The sequence below is a fragment of the Sphaeroforma arctica genome, assembly GCF_001186125.1.
Source record: "Sphaeroforma arctica JP610 unplaced genomic scaffold supercont1.10678, whole genome shotgun sequence".
NCBI classification, from domain to species: domain Eukaryota; class Ichthyosporea; order Ichthyophonida; genus Sphaeroforma; species Sphaeroforma arctica.
Window position 1 is genome coordinate 1 of NW_014029880.1, and position 910 is coordinate 910.

Below are 910 nucleotides of genomic sequence, written 5' to 3' on the forward strand. Positions count from 1 at the left end.
TATGTATTTATATATATATATGTACGTACAGATAGATATAGGGTTGAGTACTCATGGTGGGTTGGGTTGGTTTCGGCGAGGAGCAACCAAGTCAACAGACCTGCTAAATCTGAATCATAGCATCCTGCAGTTCACAATCCGATGCACTCATGCAAACGCACAGGTAGCGAGTACTCATACCTATATCAGAGTGGCACTTCCACAGATGATCGAACTGTACGGCCTGACCCCTCAGCACACCCCTGCACGGCATGATAATTGCATTCCTGGCTAATTGTCCAGTACTGCGCAAGTGGGTGGCCGTGTACCAGAAGTAGAGGTTTTGCCACGGCAGTAGGCTTGTGTAGGCAAAAGGCTCTCCCATGAGAACTTGTACCTGCCGCAAAGACACATGATATCCAGAGAAGTTAGTAGCTATAAAGCAGTCCTCACAATCACATGTACATGCAACGTTAGAGGCATCGATCATGTAATAGTGTACTTAGATGAACTACCAATCAGAAGACAACTCCATTGCTCAACACACTGTATAGTAACTACGAGGAAGCCGTAATGCGGTTGAAGGCATTCGACCGAGTAGTATGTGAACGCCCACGGCATCCGTATCTAGGGTTTAGAGTTTAGGATTTTCTTTGGGGTTTTTGGGTTTTCTATGTCCAATACTATATATTTATGCATAGAGACATATATCATACATACCTGTTGTCCTTTCAATTCGGTCTCGGTCCGCAATTCGAAAGCAGGTGTTTGGACTACGCTCAAGCAGTCCCGCGCTTTCCTCCTATATTTAGAGAAAATTGTATCGAATTGGATGTTTCCAACTAAAAGTATCGGTTGCAGCTTAAATTCAATTCGCGTTTGACGCACACGAGCTTATACATCTACTCTACACACACACACACACACGAGC

At 44.5% G+C, this 910-nt stretch overlaps 1 protein-coding gene across 1 annotated transcript; it reads right to left on the minus strand.

Annotated features, from left to right (window-relative positions):
- Positions 1 to 103: 103 nt before the first annotated feature.
- On the minus strand, positions 104 to 376 carry SARC_17415 (hypothetical protein; the record flags this gene model as incomplete). The annotated part of the gene is made up of 1 exon (XM_014288490.1): positions 104 to 376. A coding segment is annotated over one exon (273 nt), but the record flags the coding sequence as incomplete, so codon positions are not given.
- Positions 377 to 910: the final 534 nt, after the last annotated feature.